The 14,856-nt window shown below is 35.5% G+C and overlaps 1 protein-coding gene across 1 annotated transcript; it reads left to right on the top strand.

Annotated features, from left to right (window-relative positions):
- The first annotated feature begins 8,141 nt into the window (after window positions 1-8,141).
- Window positions 8,142-13,538, top strand: LOC129753750 (uncharacterized). The gene is made up of 3 exons (XM_055749596.1): window positions 8,142-9,834; window positions 12,192-13,269; window positions 13,329-13,538. Exons 1-3 carry the CDS (start codon window positions 8,270-8,272, stop codon window positions 13,536-13,538), a joined length of 2,853 nt encoding a protein of 950 aa, XP_055605571.1. The 5' UTR covers window positions 8,142-8,269.
- The last annotated feature ends 1,318 nt before the right edge of the window (window positions 13,539-14,856 follow it).

The raw sequence follows: 14,856 nt of genomic DNA, 5'->3' as shown, positions 1-14,856 counted from the left end.
TCCAACACCGGCTCGGGGAGTGTTCATCATCCGCTACCTGAAAAAAGAGTTTTAATTAGTATCATTTATGGAATATCTACCTGCCCAATAAAAACTCACCTTTGACTTGATTTCTGGTTGCTAGAATAAAGAGAAGAAAAAAAAAGATTAATCTAACCAAAATTCGTAAATTAAAATCTCATCTTGCTTTAGCGTGCGAAAACTAACAGACTCCAGTAGTCAACTCGATTGCTGATTTTTCTGAAAACAAGACCGATTTCTGAAAAGTTCATCAATTTAAAAACCGATTGCCGATGTTTCGCGACCGAATGTTGTAAAATCCAGCAACAGCTTGCTGGTTTCCAGCAAAAAATTGTATCGCCGAGCTTTTCCAGCAATTTTTTTGCTGGAAATTGAATGAAAATCTCAGTGTGTAAACACAAAATGTTCGAGGCCGGAAATTAGCAAAATTTTGCTCAAATTTGATCAGCTAGAAACGAAGCAATCAATACAGCAAAAGATTTTATCTTAAATTTAAGCAAACAAGAAAAAAGTTCTCCGTTGCAAATTTTGCTCAAACTTCAAGCAAAAGCCGAAGGAGATTCAGGGAATGTTTGATTTTATTCAATAGAATACTGGTACAAGTATAATCCTAATCTAAGTATAACCACATTTTTTCGATTTTCATGATACTTTTTAACACATCTAATTATCAGCCATTTTATCGCAATATTATCTTTCAAAATATCATACCTTTTTCTTAAATGATAGGATCATAGTTTTATAGAAGCTGAATTGATATGAAAGCCGTTTCACAAATTTCTTAATGCTTCTCTGATCTTGGCCTCATACTAGTTTTCTGATTGTAATGGAATAGGGGAGGAGCGGGCTATATGCGCCTTTTAAGCAGAACACTGATTTTATTAAATATCACATCGAATATGTGTACAAAAACTATATACACGTGTGCAGGCATTTGTTTTCTATACAATGGAGTAATTTTTATGTTAAAATTTTCTTCTGTTTCTAAGAAAATGATTTTATTATAAGTGTTGTCTAAAATGCCGAACCTCAAACCGTGCGGGCTAAATGCGCCTATTTATGTTTTGAACGAAATTTCTGTTTTTTGAGCAATATTTCCGTATAATTTCATTGAAACTGCTAGAAAGTAACAATTTCCGTACGACAAAGCTGAAGTTTTATGAAAATCTATCTATATTATAATTTTATGGAATAAAACAAAAGTTAGGGTTGCCATACTATGAAAGCAGTTCATCCATGAGAAAAACTTTATCAAATCTGTTTTTAGATCTTCAATTCTCTCTTAAGATATTATTCGGAGCTTAGATTTGAAGGTTCAGTGATAAAAATCATTAATTTATTCTATTTAACCTGTTATTTTAGGATGGAGGCATTTTACAAACATGATGGGGGCATACAGAAACACTCTATTATTCCACTATATAATCATTATAAAACGTCCAGAAAAGCTGAAATATGTTGAATTTCTTAAGTTCATTTGAGTAAGAAACAAAAACCATCCTAGTTTTTGTTTTAAACTTCTTTACGCATAATTTTTAAAAGTCGAAATATTACATCAAAATGTATCAAAACCTTGTATGATTTTTTAATTTTTTTGAGTTTGTAAATTCATAAAATTCTTTCTTGCCTTATGTTCTAAGCGTATCACCCTGAAAATGCATTGGTCAGATAAGCTGTCTAGTCAGCCATTTCGTCAAACAGCCGTAGGGTCATTTAACCCGATAGGCCCATTTAGGAAACCTTTCCCCTATATAAGCAAATATCACAACACGCATAGGGTTAGGATCAATATTTATGTTATTAACCTTAAAAGAAATATTTCTTCGATTGAACAAACAATTTCGTTGTACGCGACATCACTTATAAGAAGCGAAAAAGTTATTTTAGGAGTTGGTTTTTGATGGCGAAAACATTTTATAGAAATTAATTCAAAATATAATGGACAATTTTGTTATATTTTCGCGCAAAATCTAGTCAATGTTCTAAAATGATTATTTAAATGTAGCAATATTTTCTACTGCAACGTCTTCATAATGGCAAAAATAATTGGTAACGAATATACTGGAATTAACAAACAGATCCATTGAAGAAAAATTCTATTGATTCCTTATCCTATCTCATTCTTTGAAAAACCTTAACCCCCGAAAATCTACAAACTGAATGAAAAAAAAAACAGTTTGACTTTTAAAAGAATTCTTTTCCATTCATTGCATTCTTTATGCTTAGGGCAAAAAAGATCTCCTGATCCTCATAAAAAAAGAAAATCTTAAATCCTCACGTAAGTCTTCAAAAAAAAAAATATATATATACGCCTCAACGTCCCAGATTTAAAGCACCGGTTATCACCCACCTCTATGGAAATTCATGTGCCAAACTCTTTTAAATCAACTACAAAAAGCACAATCAGTTTCTTTTCTTAGGCACTCTGTAATAAAAGTAAATTGACGAATTGTGCTGCAATGTTATCAATAAAACTTCAGTCTTTCATTAGAATTGGCTATGCGGTTGATTGGTACTATCACAACGTAACTTAAGAAACCAGAACAAAATGTATTCTCTTCAAACCTAATAATCATTTGATTCACTAATAGAATGCCAGAAAAATAATGCAAACGCAATTGTGGGAATTTTTTCAGAGTTAATGCAAGCCGTGTAAACTGTGCAAATAGTAGCAGTTCCCGATATTGATTTTTGCAAAGCGAAATGACACACTGTAGTTAAATCTCCTCCTCCTCATCTTCTCCTACAAATAAAACTAGAATTTTCCACCCTTTGCCGTCTTTCATGTTCATACGACAGTCACCGAATGTTATATTTAACAAAAAAAACTGAGTGTTTGTAAATTGAAATTATCCCTGCTTCGATTGATACTAAAGGGTGATACGGTCAAAATTTGGTCAAGGAAAAACGCGTGTAAATCGGTGAAATCGTTTATTTAAAAATTCAAATTAAATTTCGTTTTCAAGTTTAATTAGTGTAAAATTCAGGAAAAATATTCAGTAAGGCTTCCGCTTTTCCAAACCGAATTGCTGGGCTTTACGCTTAACCACTGCCATCAGATTTTGTACAGCCACCTTTTCCACCTTCTTCGCCGCAGAAAGCCAGTTTGCCTTAAACTGCTGCTCGTCCTTAGCAGTTTTTTGGTCTTCTTTAGGTTCCGTTTGACAATAGCCCAGTATTTCTCAATTGGGCGGAGCTCTGGCGTGTTGGGAGGGCTCCATGGCCTTTTTTCCATAATGGCAAGATGCCAAATCCGGCCAAAACAGTACGGAACAACCGTGTTCCTTCGGGAAAGGCAGCAGACGTTTATTCAAACACTCTTTCACGTAAATTTCTTGGTTGACAGTCCCGGAAGCTATGAAAATGCTGCTTTTCAAGCCACAAGTACAGATGGCTTGCCAAACCAGATATTTCTTTGCGAACTTTGACAGTTTCATGTGCTGGAAAATATCTGCTACCTTTCCCCTTCCTTTTGCCGTATAAAACTCCTGTCCCGGAAGCTGCTTGTAATCGGCTTTGACGTAGGTTTCGTCGTCCATTACCACGCAGTCAAACTTTGTCAGCATCGTCTTGTACAGCCTCCGGGATCGCGCGTTGGCCGTCGTTTTTTGTTTATTATCGCGATTTGGAGTCACTACCTTCTTGTAAGTCGATAATCCGGCTCGTTTTCTGGCGCGATGCACGGGTGTAGACGATACACCCAGCTTATTTGCGGCATCTCGGAGAGAGAGGTTAGGGTTCCACCTGAAACTACCGGCAACTCTCTTTGTCGTCTCAGCGGCTTCCGGTTTTCGATTTCCCCCCGATCCAGACTTCCTGGCTGTTGACAAACGTTCCCCAAACACTTTAATTACATTTGTAACGGTTGATTTGGCAACTTTTAGCAATTTTGCCAGCTTTGCGTGCGAGTAGCACAGATTTTCACGATGCGCGAGCAAAATTTTGATACGCTGCTCTTCTTCCTTGGACGGCATTTTGACAACTGAAGAGTGAATTCCAAAATCAAAATAGGAGCAACCCTCTACACACACACACACACACACACCTTCAAAATGAGGGGTGTCCAGGTTTTTTTGAAATGCAAATTTGAAAGAAATACGTCAAGTTGATATTGACCAAATTTTGACCGTATCACCCTTTACAACCGTCATGGACATTTTTTAAATAAAAATCTAAAAATCACCGAACGAAATCTGATAGCAAACGAATACAATAATAGTAAAAGAATACTTAGCTGAAAATCCTTAGTAACGAATCGAAGACATGGCATAGATCGTCGGCATAGATGACTTGAATGCTATCCCCTACGTCAAGGGGCATAATGAATATTCTTTATTCAGGACAATTTAAATCAAAAATTTATTTTTCATTCCGTACACCATAAAACTTATTCTACCCGCGAGAATCGGAGCCCTTTCTAGATGAGAACTCCTCGCAAATTTATTCCACCCCAGTCAACAGTGATAATTATTCCACTCGATCTAATTTTCACGCGACCAACGGCGGGCGCAGGCAGGGAACTATCACTCATTCACGAAAACATACTTACCCACTAAATTGTATCATATGTTTAACGAGCTGGCAGCAATGGTTCAAGCAGCCATTCATTGTGCACAGGTGATTGGGGTTAAACTTTGCAAGCAGCCTCACCTGCCCGACTGATGTGGGAGGTAAATGAACCAACCAAGCGACTCTATCCATCTAATAAATGTCATCCCTGGACTGTTTCGCCTGACTAGTAGGTAGTTTGTATGTATTTACAACCCCTGGCTCCCCAGAACTGAATATGAAGATAAAGTGTGTATGAGATAGGGAGATAGAGAATTAGCGAAACATCGAAACACACACAGAGAGAGAAACAGAACATGAAATGGATGGAATTATCATTATTGCCAGAGCGTTGACAACCGTCACAGCCAATGGAAGTTATATTAACATTGTTGGATTGGCCCCTGCCGGATGTTCCATATGGATGATGTTCGGGGGCACTAATCTGATTATTATGAATATTAATTCGAACCATACCGAACACAACACAACACACGTGTGCCGTGCTTCTTGAATTGGGGATCGTTGTAGCAAATGTTACAAACCGTGGATCAGCCCCTGCTAAACCTGGGAGCTAAGCTCAATAAATTTCTACTTGCTAGAAATCATAAAGGCATTAGAGAGGTTTAGCGGTGGAAACTTGGGATCAGTGGTGGCTAAATAATGTGTCTAATTGGGAATTTGTTTCGGGAATCTTACAAAAAACAAGGATTGTTTTTACTTTTTCTGATTTCGAACAAAGCAAATAATAATCAATATTTTAATTTCTAATTTTCCGCTACTATCAATAGACGGATTTAGTTCAAAACTCACACTGAGGAACTTGGTACCTTATCTTCAAATCAGAATGATTGATAAACATATATGAAACAGCATAGCTTCAACTTACTTTTTTGTATAAGCCAAGGTGGCCAGTGAGTTTCCAATTCCAAATTCCCGGTTTTTCGCCGGATTTCTCGATCGAGATTTCATGATCTTCCGAATTTTAAAATACACAAATTAAAATAGACAACAAATTTTTTTAAATCAAAATAACACATTTTTTGAATGCTGAACGTCAGGCCCGTGCAAAGGAACCGCCAAAATATTTCTAAAATGTAAATAGTTTGACGTTTAAATTCGGTAAATTTATTAAAATATTGAAAAAGTTGTACTTTAGAATTCTGTTTATTTCTTTAAAAAATAAAAACAGACAAGTTTTTCACCATTAAAGAAAGGTTTTTGTTTTCAATAAACACGTCTTACTTAAAAACTTATTTGTACCATTGAAGAGATGACCCAAAAGAGAAGCATTTGGATGCTTATGTTTCAAGAGTTGATTTGGTAGATTTTAGCGTCCTGAACTCGAAAATGTGTCAGATTTAAGTAAAATGAATCATTGATAACTAATTAACTATCAAACCAACATTTAAGAAAAAAAATATTCTCATTTTGTTTACTATACTTCATTCAATCAGGGAATAATATTTTGATGATGACGACGCATGAGCATTACAAAAGATTATTTAAGTTTTAGAAAATATGATTGGGTATAACTATTTTTGACATTACTGTGACATTACTGCAGTTGGATTTTTAAACAAACTTGAATTCATTTAACAAATTTGTTGAAATTTGATAAACAATCAGATTTATGCTTTTTAAAATATCTTAAATTCAATTTGACATAAAACTTCTCAAAAATTCGTTACATGCGGAAAAGTAAACAAAAAGAAAAGTCAAATTTCTGACTTGCTTGTTAACATTAATTTTTAAACACCTTTTAAGATCAAGTAATTTTCCGATACTACTTTGAAAATTTTTCTTGAAAAAATCTCCATGGGAGGGGCTTAAACCCCTAAAGCCCCCCTCCATTCACACGGCCTTATTGAACGTAAAAGTGTGAAAGGATTTGAGGTTATCAGTTATTCAATCTTTAAATTCATAGGTTCAGATTAAAATAACGATGATGTTTGTTGGGATTTCTATAGTTCAAGCTATGGACAACTGCAAAGAACTAAGAGAACATTTTGGGCCCTTAAGATCAGAAGGATGAACAAATCATCAATTGGAAGTATATAAGTTATCGACAGGTTGACGGAAGCGCAACACAAATTAGCAGAAACACTGGCTTCCCTAGAAACAGCGACAACATCATCAGCACCATCTTAGCTGATTCGACAATTAATCGTTCCCAGGACTACGTGACCGGACGGTGGGGCATCGGATTGCAGAACCAACGTGTGAACGGGAGTTGTGCAGTGAAAGATAATGTTGAATAAAGTTAGTCGTTAATAGTCAGTCGTGAAGTGTAGTTTAGTTTTAGTATTTTAAAAACCCGAAACTCGGCCATCAAAATATAACTGGCGCAGTCGCGGTAGGATAGTGCGTGTGTGAGTTAAATACTTAGTTTTGTGATCGGCAGCGGCCATTCGCGGAGGATTACCGTGAATTTGCATCGGAACAAGATAATTAACTCCCCGCACAAGGACCACCAATCAGATGTACCGGGTAAGTCATTTTAATTACTATTAGGCTAGAGTTCAAGTGAAAAACGGTGGTTTACCGTTTAGTGATTATTCAACCTTAATAAGGAAAATTTAAAAAGCAAAAAGCACACTTTTCACAAGAAACAAAGTTGGAGTATCAAAAATTTCCAGTGATCATAATTAGAAAAAAAAATGGCTCCAACGACTAGATCGGATGAATTACAACAGAGAATCGAAGAGTTGGCTGCATTGATTGAAAACCAGCGCGCGCAGCTGGAAAGGCTTTCAATTAACTCAGCAAGTGTTGCGACAAATTCAAACGAACAATTTCAGGCACACTCTAATTTAACTAAAATACCCGATCCGCTCAAATTAATTCCGACCTATGACGGGGACGCAAAATACCTCCCCGCCTGGCTGAATTCGGTAGAGATAAAATTAAGTCTCTGTCTAAGGGACGTAAGGGCTAGTGATGTTTCAATAGTGATGCCACTGTGGGAGAACATAATAAGGGACAAAATAATTGGTAGGGCCAGTGAAGCCTTGCTCGCACACCATTGTGGTTCAACTTGGGAGAATATGAAGGCACTACTGAAAGAAATATTCGGGGATAAGCGTGATTTGCACACACTAGGGGCAAAAATACCGTCTCTTCGACAGGGTAACAGAGATGTTACATTATTCTACCAAGAGTGTAAAACACTCTTAGCCGATATACAGGCGAAAATAAATCTAAACGAAGAGATGCGCCCCTGTGCCAGAATCATTTCTGCTAATTATGAAGAAATGATCAAACAAGCTTTCATTGATGGATTACAGGGAGAAATCTCTAATCTAACCCGGATCTACCGACCGGAAAATTTAAAATCGGCGTACGAATGCGCCTTAGAACAAACCAATGCTGCTATCAGAAAAGCAGACAGAAACAAGAACCCACAGACTCAATTACATTCTAATCAACAAAATCATAATCAACCAAACTATTATCGACCAAATTATAACCGGCCGGCTTATAACCGACCAAATTATAATAGAAATAATAATTCTCGACAAAATAATAATTATCAACAAAGTAATAATTATCAACAAAATAATAATTATCAACAAAATAATAACAATCCTAATAAATTTCAATCACAAACACGGGGATCAGGGATCGTTAAAAGAGAAAAACACCTAAACAATCACGAAGACTTAAATTTTCATCATTCTTTCGGCCCACAACAGCCAGAATGACACAAAACAATTTCCTTCCGTATCTTAAAGTGTGCACAAAATATGGCGTGTTAAGATTGTTAATAGATACCGGAGCCAATAAAAATTATTTATCTCCAGATGTTGTACCTACTGAAATTATGCAAAATGGACCCGCTTCAAAAGTGAAAAACATTTACGGAACTTTCAATATAAACAAACATGTGTTTATAAATATGTTTCCGGAAATTTTAGAAAAACCCCAGAAATTTAAAATTTTTAAATTCCACGAATATTTCCATGGCCTCATCGGTTATGAAACCATGGTAGACCTTGGTGTCGTTATTGATACGGCGGCCAATAATATCATCGTGAATGGATATACGTTTTCTTTACATAAAAAATATCCAGACGCGATTATTGTAAATTTCCATGAACACCAGTCAGCAGTTCATAAAATAACAGTACCCGTGTGCCAGGGGGACTTTGTTTTGAATAACGACGTGGAAGTAGCCGAGGATGTCTTTATTCCGTCTGGTTTATACTACGCGTCCAATTTCAAAACGTGTGTTCCACTGATTAACATTAAACGGGACACCAAACAGTGTAGACTATTTGCCAACTATGTGGATGCTATCTCCATGCATATGGAAATAGACAATTTTGAGCTTATAAAACAAAGGAAAGAGTTTAGGGGTTCTCATAAAATTGAATCAAATTTAAGACTCGAACACCTCAATCATGAGGAGAAATCCAAATTATTAAAAGTTCTATCGAAATACGATGTCTTTTACGAAGAAGGCACCGATTTGACTTTTACGAACGTAGTCAAACATCGGATCAGAACTACAGATGACATTCCAGTATATACGAAAAGTTATAGATACCCTTTCATACACAGAGAAGAGGTCCAAAAACAAATTAATGAAATGCTTGAACAAGGTATTATTCGTCCTAGTTCATCTCCATGGTGTTCACCGATTTGGATAGTTCCAAAAAAGGTGGATGCTTCAGGAAAGCAAAAGTGGCGCCTGGTAGTAGACTACCGTAAACTCAATGAGAAAACGGTTGACGACAGGTACCCTTTGCCTAACATTACTGACATCCTAGATAAACTTGGAAGATGCCAGTACTTCACTACATTAGATTTAAAATCTGGTTTCCACCAAGTGGAGGTTCACCCGGATGATATTCCGAAAACTGCATTTTCGGTTGAGCACGGTTTATACGAATATCTGCGTATGCCATTTGGGCTACGTAACGCACCTCGTACCTTGATGAGGTTGCTTGATCATGTTCTCCGTGATCTTGTAGGAAATTGTTGCTTAGTTTATATGGATGATATAATCATCTATTCAACATCTCTACAAGAACATTTAGAGAGCATCGAAAAAGTTTTTAAGGCATTGCAAAATGTCAATTTGAAAATTCAACTCGATAAGAGTGAATTTTTAAAGAAAGAAGTTGGATTTTTAGGCCACATAGTAACTGAAAACGGCGTCAAACCCAATGCTGATAAGATTAAAGCTATTCAGAATTGGCCGGTTCCTAGGAATCAAAAAGAACTAAAAGGATTTTTAGGTATTCTTGGTTACTACAGAAAGTTTGTAAAAGATTTCGCCAAAATTACGAAACCCTTAACTGGTCAATTGAGAAAAGGACAGGAAATCGATCACAATGAAAAGTTTATCAAAACTTTTGAATTTTGTAAACAACTATTGACCCAAAGCGATATCTTGGCTTATCCCGACTTTAACCAACCTTTCATTTTAACAACCGATGCTAGTAATTTTGCCTTAGGAGCAGTGCTTTCGCAAGGTGTGATTGGAAAGGATCGACCGATAGCATACGCTTCTCGTACTCTTACAAAAACAGAGGAAAATTACTCAGCAATTGAAAAAGAACTTCTTGCCATTGTCTGGGCAACAAGATACTTTCGACCTTATTTATTTGGAAGAAAGTTTACTCTTTTTACGGATCATCAACCATTGACATATGCGTTGAGTCTGAAAAATCCAAATTCAAAAATTATTCGTTGGACTCTTCAATTAAAAGAATACCAATATGAGATAAAGTATCGTCCTGGCAAACAAAATGTGGTTGCAGACGCTTTATCCAGAATTCCACCCGATATTAATGCAAATGAAGAAATTTCTGATGAATCTAATTCCGCTCATTCTGCAGATTCCGATATAACTGATTTAGTACCATTTACAGAAAAACCCTTGAACTATTTTCATAACCAAATAGTTTTGAAAATTGGAAATGAAGAATCTGAAACTTATGAAGAAATTTTTCCAAAGGTTCATAGAAGAACAATTACTAAAGTAATATTTGGGGTTCCTCTTATCATAAGGATCTTTAAGGAATATATGGACACTAGAAAAGTAAACTGCATTCTTTGTCCAGAAAACGTTATGGGCATTATTCAATTTGTGTACAAAAACTATTTTAGTAGATGCAAGACTTTGAAAGTCCAAATTACTCAAACAATGTTAATCGACGTTAAAAACGAAATGGAACAAGATCAAATTATCGAGGAAACTCACAAAGTCTCTCACAGGGGAATAAACGAAAATAAGAATGAAATAATTAAAAGATTCTACTTTCCTAAAATGAAGTCTAAGATTCGTAAATTTGTCATTCTCTGCAATATTTGCAATAGGATGAAATATGAGATGGAGCCATACAAAATAAAACTTGGAGAAACTCCTACCCCTAAACAGCCTTTGGAAATAATACACATTGACCAAACCCAACATATATCGATGACAAAAGAAGAAAGCTTCACAAAATGAAGTTAAAACGTATAAGAAAATAACCATACTAATACTTTTTTATTTTTCAGACGGAAATACCGCTCATCACTCTAAGCCTTTTTATTTCTATTTTATTTAGACTAATCGTTTCTCAGCCCATACACATTTCCAGCCTAGAGAACAACCCTGAACAGCTTGTCCTGGAAGATGACTACTATTTCGTAAAAACGGGTCAACACAGACTTTTCATATAAAAAAAAAAGGAATTATACGAATCCATTTTTACGAAACTCCAACAGAAACTGAATGTAATCGAATATCTTGGAAATTACTCAAATATAATCGAACTTTTTTCAACCAAGTTTAACATGGCTAAACAAATTTGGAAAGAATTAAAACCAAAATTTACATCTAATAGAGACTTTTTAAATTTGGTCAGAACAGGAATTACTGGAAACCTTGACAATAATGATCTAACTCAGATATCACAAAAAAAAATCCTTAATCTTCAGATTGATAACAAGATTTTCATAACAGAAAACAACGAGCTAGTAAAAATTAATTGCCAATTTCAAAATCGCTTACAAAGAGTAATTAATGATCTAACAACACAACAAAATCCTGCAATTTTACTTTTTTGGAATAAAAATTCAGTCAAAACAAAAATTCCAAATTGCAAGATTTTTTTTCGAAGGGCGGAGAGGATGCATACTGAATTGAAAAAAAAACACCTCTATCAAGATTCGTTTGAACAGAAATAAAGTTCTACGACAATTGTTACAATAAAAAGCAGAGTCATAAAACCGAGGAGGAAAACAGAAAAAAATAAAATGAAATGTCATTATAGTACTAATCCATTACTAATACTTATTTTTCTTTATTTTTAGAATAACAGAGTAGCACTACTCATGATAGCATTATGCTTCTGTCAAGCACAAAAATTATCTATCAAACATTTTGGAAACGACCCAATCTTACTAGTAAAGGAAAGAGAATGTAAAATCCAAATTGGAACAATAAAAATAGTACATCCAATAAATTTATCATCAATAGAAGAAGCGACAGAAACACTTATAAGTTTTTCCTATAGAAATAACGTTGAAACTAACAACCCACTAAAAAACATCCTTAAATATAAGGCAAAACAATTGTACAACAATCTATATCAATTGAAACCACGTACACATCACCGCTCGAAAAGATGGGACACTATTGGAACGATCTGGAAATGGATTGCTGGGACTCCGGACGCCGCAGACCTTCAAGTCATCAACAGTACCATGAACGACCTCATTGATCAAAACAATCAACAATTTAAAGTTAACGAGAACATCGACAAGCGTATTCAGCACCTGACTAACGCCATCAAGGAAGTTATGTTACAAGCGAATTTCAACAAAATTATGGTAAATGACATTGAAATCATCACCGCAATTATGAATACAGACATTCTGAACAAAATGCTCGAAGACATCCAAGATGCCATCATGTTATCGAAATTATCGATAACACATAACAGAATATTGTCGATTCGAGAAATTTTGGCGATCAGAGAGTTAATCCAGGATCAAGGAGTAAACTTAAATCTGCCCGATGAAGCTTTACAGTTTGTCACACCAAAGTTTGTAACCAGCTCTAAAATGCTTCTGTACCTTATGCACGTTCCGTTACTGGAAAACTCGACAACATCGGATATTATGCGAATTTTTCCACTCGTAACAAATAACCGCATTTTGTACCAATACCCAACGCACATCTTGAAAACCGCCAGTAAATTGTACATTACTGAAAAACCAGACAATTTTGTTCAGAAAGCAGCCTATCTAAAAGAACTTAATGATGAATGCTTAGCATCCCTCATTGATGGAAAACAAACCACTTGCCGTTATGTGGTACAGAATGAGACATCCAAGGAACTTATTAATGATAATACGATATTGATCAGAAATGCAAAAGATCAGACGCTAGAATCAACTTGTGGTCCAGATAACAGAACCATAAATGGAAATGTTCTCATTTCATTCACCAATTGTACCGTTATATTCGACAGAGAAAACTTTACGAACAACGAACTTGAAAATCCAATCGATATCATCGAAAGAGCTTTCCACAATTTAAAAATCAATTGGAAACAACACAAATTATATGAATTGGAGAAAATTAATGCTGAAACTATTTCTAACCGGAAAAGGCTTGATCACGTTTACCTGCAACAATACCACCTGGATTTGAGATTTTGGAAATTGATCGGAAGCTTCTCGTTCATTGGCACTGCAACGGTAATCATCATCGTGTTGCTGATTCTTAGAACGTACGGAACGGGACGTTCCTTTCGTAGGGAGGGGGTAGTTATCGACAGGTTGACGGAAGCGCAACACAAATTAGCAGAAACACTGGCTTCCCTAGAAACAGCGACAACATCATCAGCACCATCTTAGCTGATTCGACAATTAATCGTTCCCAGGACTACGTGACCGGACGGTGGGGCATCGGATTGCAGAACCAACGTGTGAACGGGAGTTGTGCAGTGAAAGATAATGTTGAATAAAGTTAGTCGTTAATAGTCAGTCGTGAAGTGTAGTTTAGTTTTAGTATTTTAAAAACCCGAAACTCGGCCATCAAAATATAACTTATATACTAAACGACTCTCAACCCAGACAACCAGAAGTTGTATTTTATTTTACAGATTATATCGTATAGAATGATATTAAAACTTATTTTCGTATATCTGCACGTACAATGTGCGGCCCATGCATATTCTTTATCGTATTTAAATGAAATGCATGATTTGATTACGGCAAGAAGAGAGACTTGTATTGATGTACATATGAACTTGACCTTTGTGTACGACAATTCGCAAAAAAAAACCGTGAAACGACCGATATACGATGATCAGCCGTGATAAACAGATTTTGTCGTACTATGCATAAAATAATTCGAAATTAGGATTTTTTTTTGTACTTGAAATACGATTTATATTATCTTAACAACCAGGTGTTAGATCTTGACAGAAAGTACATTTTTCTATCAAACTAGATTGCGTGAAAGAATACAAATAAGTTCAATAGAATCGTTCATGATAATGAGACATCGATGATTGGAATCGTTTTTAAGGAGGCTCCAAAATGTTGGTTTATTTTAAGATCATCAATGACGAGTTCTACGATTTCAAAGATTTTAGTTATAGAACTATACGATTTGCTTTCAATTTAATGCCTTTGAAGCATATCCCCTTGAATTTATATATTCCAGATAGCGTCGAGGAACCATCATGAGCTGCAGATCGTATCGTCAGGGGATCAAATCCAGGTATTACAATAACTTTAAGAACGTTGAAAAAAATCAGCAATCAGGCAAATAATAAATTGTGCGATACAAACTTGAATTTGACAGTAAAACACATTTCTATGAAATAATCTTATTTTTATTCAACTGACGGTAAATGAGAGCCCAGCACTCAAGTCAACCAAATAAGTCGTCAAACTTTTCATATTGTTACGAAAATTGTCGTATAAAAAAATATTCCCAATCGCATATTTAGCGAAGACCTACAATATTACTACCTCAATCATCTATATAAAAAAAACAAACAGACACAGATAGGATCTCAGGGTAACTTCATGTTTCTTTGAAGAGATCTAAATTCTACGTAACACTAAAGCGTACATCTTTCGAGGATATATAGGCTAGCATCTTACTAATGCTAACACCACCAGCCCACAGAAAGAGTACTATGTATGCCGTGACCGAGAATCGATCTTATGACCTCTGGCTTAGAAGACTAAAACGCTATCCTCTAGGCCACGGTTGGTGGCAAAATCTATATGATGATGTAAATTGTCATAGTATATTCCAAAAAGAATCAG

This window comes from Uranotaenia lowii, chromosome 3, assembly GCF_029784155.1.
Source record: "Uranotaenia lowii strain MFRU-FL chromosome 3, ASM2978415v1, whole genome shotgun sequence".
NCBI lineage: Eukaryota > Metazoa > Arthropoda > Insecta > Diptera > Culicidae > Uranotaenia > Uranotaenia lowii.
Note: the sequence above shows the minus strand (reverse complement) of the source record. Positions and strands in the feature narration are given on the sequence as shown.